The following is a 3,976-nucleotide window of genomic DNA, read 5'->3' on the forward strand; positions in this document are numbered from 1 at the left end:
TTTCACTTTTAATCAAATATAGGAGGAATAAATATATACATATTTATATACACATATTTTTTCCTTCTCCATTTAAATCCCTCCCTTTCAACCAAGATGTGCGTGAAGAAGCAAGGCCATCCTACTGCATAGTAGTTTGCAGTTCTGAATAAGAAGGAAAAAAAAAAAACCACGAAATTTTCTTCATCTAAAAAAACTCACTTCTTCAGCTAATCAATTGTTTGGTGAGTCCTGAAAGCAGCATTTAGTCTGGGAATGCCTAGAAACGTGTGCAGTCTATTCCTGATAATAATAAATATAGAGAGATCTATGAGGACGTTTTTGGGGAAAAAATTGCAATTTTCCTTTGATGCCACTATTGTTCAACGTAAATACATTTTAAAGGCCATCTCTGCAGTACATCTGGACACTCTAGATGGTTTCCTTCTGAAAGCGGACTCAAACTCCAGGACATTCTAATTCAGTGCATAAAATATACGAAGATTAAATGCTTTTCCTACCAAATAAAGTAAAACTGCTTCTTGGTAGAAATAGTCGAGAAAGCCTGTCAGCAGTGTTGTTGTGGGGGAAGGTGCTGGGCTTTTCTGTCTTGTGTTAGTATTTGTCTAGGAAGTAGCGTATTGGAAGTCAGAAACACTGTCCCATGGACATTGTGAATAATGCAGGAGTAGTGTAAGGAATCGGAAGCGCTCACTTCTCGTCTTTAGACACTTCATTGCGCTGGAGTTAAAATCGGTTGTCAAGTGTGGGCTCAGAGGACCGTGCAAGGTGCCCTATTCCATCATGTGGTCCATATTTAATGCTTGAAAGAACAAGGGAAGGGACACATGTAGGAGAGAGAGGGAGAGAGAGCAAGACGCTGCCGCCAGCCAGCACCGTGCTTTGCAACTGCTCCCTGGGAAGCGTGGGGGCGGGACCCAAGCAGCTCCTGCGGCCACCGCCTTCCCCAGGCTGCAAGACTTTGCAAAACATTGGGCATCCAATTTGGCGACGGTTTTGGCGCGGAGGCCGAGGCGCGCGGGAAGCTGGGCTGGGCGCTGCAGCGTCCTCGGCCCCTGGGCGGCCTCCCTTTGTGTGCGGCTGGGTGTTGATTGCCTCCTGCGCTCAGGCTGCTCGCTCTCTCACTCGCTCTGGGCGCGTTCTGCACCTGCTGGCGGCGGTGTCAAGCTGCCAGGCTCAGCGCGCACGACAGATGACTGGAGTCATTTACATTGCTAGCACGTGGGTACCGTTTGCCGTTTGCTCAGACTTCTCCGGTGCTCTCCCGGTGAGGAAACAGGAGGCCCTTTGCAGCCGACAATGAAATCTTGGCAGCTAATTGCAGTCGTGGGAGATGCCCTTCAGGTAAGGCGAGAGAAGAAGGCTTTAAAACACTGTCAGGGAAGGAGAGAGGGAAAGAGGGAGAGCGAGCGAGCAGCTTCTGCAGAGCCTGCCTGAGCCCACTGCCTTCGCGGGAAGGGGGGTGAAGAGGGACGGGGACAGGGGGCGGGCGACAGGGGGGAGGAGTGTGCAAATTGACATTTTTGGCTGCCTGTCACAGAGGATCTTCCGCCAGCCGCTGTCCAACGTGAACGCGGAGAGGGCGGCGGCGAGTGCGCCTCCGGGCTGCTGATTAGAATAGGGACTTGGCGGCGGATGGAATCCCGGAAAACCAAAGCCGCGATGGAAGTACGCGGATGCTTTCGCAGCGTGTGAATGGGACTCGGTATGTAAGCTCAGCCCCGGGGCTCTCGCAGGCTCTGCTTGGGGCTCGCCCGGGGCGCATGGAGGGGCGCTGGGTGCCTGAAGAGGGCGAGGGGCGCTTAGAGGGGTTCGGGTGCCCGGAGACGAATCGATTTTCTTCACTGACTGGAAGTTAGTGGGGAACTTCAATGCCAGTAGTGCTCATTGGCTCCGTTTAACTTTATTTCCAGAGATGAATAAGCGTTTATAAGGAAGGATGTAGAAGTCCCAATAGACTAGGGATGGTTTTGCAAGAGATGTGCGCTTCTTTAAAAGAGGGGTTTAGGACATGACTGGCCAGATGGGACGTGCATTTGGAAAGTTGGCAGGCTCACGTTCCAACGGCATATGTATCCTAGTACGTGAATATGTATTGTGTGTTGATGTAAACATACCTCCGAGCTAGTGGTGCGGCTGTACTCTGCCTCCTCTGTTTATCCTGATACCCATGGAAGAGAGATTCAATTGGTAATATTGAATAGATTTTGACTTGTAAAATAGCTTCTGTACCGTTTTATTAAATGGAATAAGAACTCAAAGGTCGCCCTTCTTGAGAGATCAACACAAGGAAATGTGCTTTGCCTTCTAAAGAGATGGAATTAACTGTCAAACATTTTAAAAAAATGTACAGAATATCGAATGCCGTAGTTATCAACCCAGAAGGACCACCTAGGAGATTGAATCTCAGCCTCTCTCTCTAGCCATTATTTTCAGATTACAATGAAATGGATGGCTTTACTAATTCTTTTGGCAAACGAGCTGTGCTTTCCCCCGTCTCCCTGAAGGCTGAAAGGAACTCTGAATCCAAAAGTTTTGTTGTCAATATCATCTCAGTGGAATTTCCAATAAATTATTTGCCACAAGAGTCACTTTCTGAGCATCTTCAGATATCTCGTAAGTTACGCACTGTTTATGTGGTTTTAATTTGGGTCGCACAGAAAAGAATGTGGTTTATAATGGAGGCAGCCACAAATTATTGTGTAATTCTCTCCATTTGAGTAGCTAGGGAGTCAATTTTTTGGTTTAAAATTATCGTCTTTCTCGGCCGTGTTCCCTATTTTTGATCAAAGTGTATGTTCCAAAATCCAAAGGGCATGAGTTAAAATATGTTTGTGGAAGGGTGGAACCTACCTTTGTGGTTGGCTAAGATTAAGTTGGAAGAGGGTGGCTCTTCAAGTAAGTAAACTATAGCCCATCAACAACCACTGTTGAATACTCTTGTTCATAGTGAGGGTAGCATTTATGATTTTCATATAAGATGCAGGATTTTCCAACTCTCATCTGCCCACATATGCTGATGCCTCATCTATATTAGAAAACTCACAGATTATGAAGAGAAAATTGCTTCTCTGAAGAGTTGGTGGGAGCATTGGGGAAGGGGGATGTTTCTAGCACCCCTTTCCCTTTCTGTCTTTCTCTCTCCTCCTCTCTCCTTTCTCCTTCTTTCTCTTTCATTTCTTTTTCTTTCCCTGTCTCCCTTCCTCCCGCTTTCTTTCTTTTCTCTCTCTCTTTTTTTTATCCATCTGTATTTCTTTTCTCCTGTCTTTCTTAAACTTGGTACACAGAAAGATTTTCAGATATCTTCTGCTACATTTTATTTTAGCAAATGGTTTGCACCTGAAGGATAATAGGAGCCTGATTTTCTTTTTCTATTTCTGGAATTCTCTATTCACGTAGAGGAATTGTGTCATATCAGGCAATCCCACTGTTCACTGGTCTTAGGAAAAGTGAATATTCAAACTTTTCTTGTCATTTCGTTTTAATCAAGCAAATAGATTCTTGTAAAAATGCATTTACTGCGTGAAAAGGGCTGAATATTTTCACTGCCATCACTAATTGATTAGATTTTTATAAAAGTGCTCTTTGCAGTGACAGAATGGATAAGAAAACAGGATCCATCAATATGCTGTCTACAAGAGACACACCTTAGAAACAAATATGTGAATTTACTAAAAGTCAGAGGTTGGAAAAAAATACATCAAGCTAACAACTACCAAAAAAGAGCAGGAGTGGCACAATACTAATCTCAGATAAAATAGCCTTTAAAACAAAATCCACCATAAAAGACGAAGGAGGACACTATATAATAATTAAGGGGATGATCCATCATGAAGACATAACCATAATAAACATCTACGCACCCAATGACAGGGCTCCAAAATACATAAACTCTAACAACACTGAAAAGAGAAATTGACAGTTCCACAGTAACAGTAGGAGATTTCAACACACCACTCTCAGTAAAGGACAGAAC

The 3,976-nt window shown here is 44.6% G+C and overlaps 1 protein-coding gene across 1 annotated transcript in view; it reads left to right on the forward strand.

Moving 5' to 3' along the window:
* Positions 1–1,278: 1,278 nt before the first annotated feature.
* Positions 1,279–3,976, forward strand: part of RBFOX1 (RNA binding fox-1 homolog 1) — a 1,254,735-nt gene continuing 1,252,037 nt past the window's right edge. Inside the window, exon 1 of the mRNA XM_012554607.1 lies at positions 1,279–1,344. Coding sequence (XP_012410061.1) covers positions 1,300–1,344 — 45 coding nt within the window. The 5' untranslated portion in view covers positions 1,279–1,299. The remainder of the gene's footprint in view (positions 1,345–3,976) is intronic.

Source organism: Trichechus manatus, unplaced genomic scaffold, assembly GCF_000243295.1.
Source record: "Trichechus manatus latirostris isolate Lorelei unplaced genomic scaffold, TriManLat1.0 scaffold00024, whole genome shotgun sequence".
In the NCBI taxonomy this organism is placed as follows: Eukaryota; Metazoa; Chordata; class Mammalia; order Sirenia; family Trichechidae; genus Trichechus; species Trichechus manatus.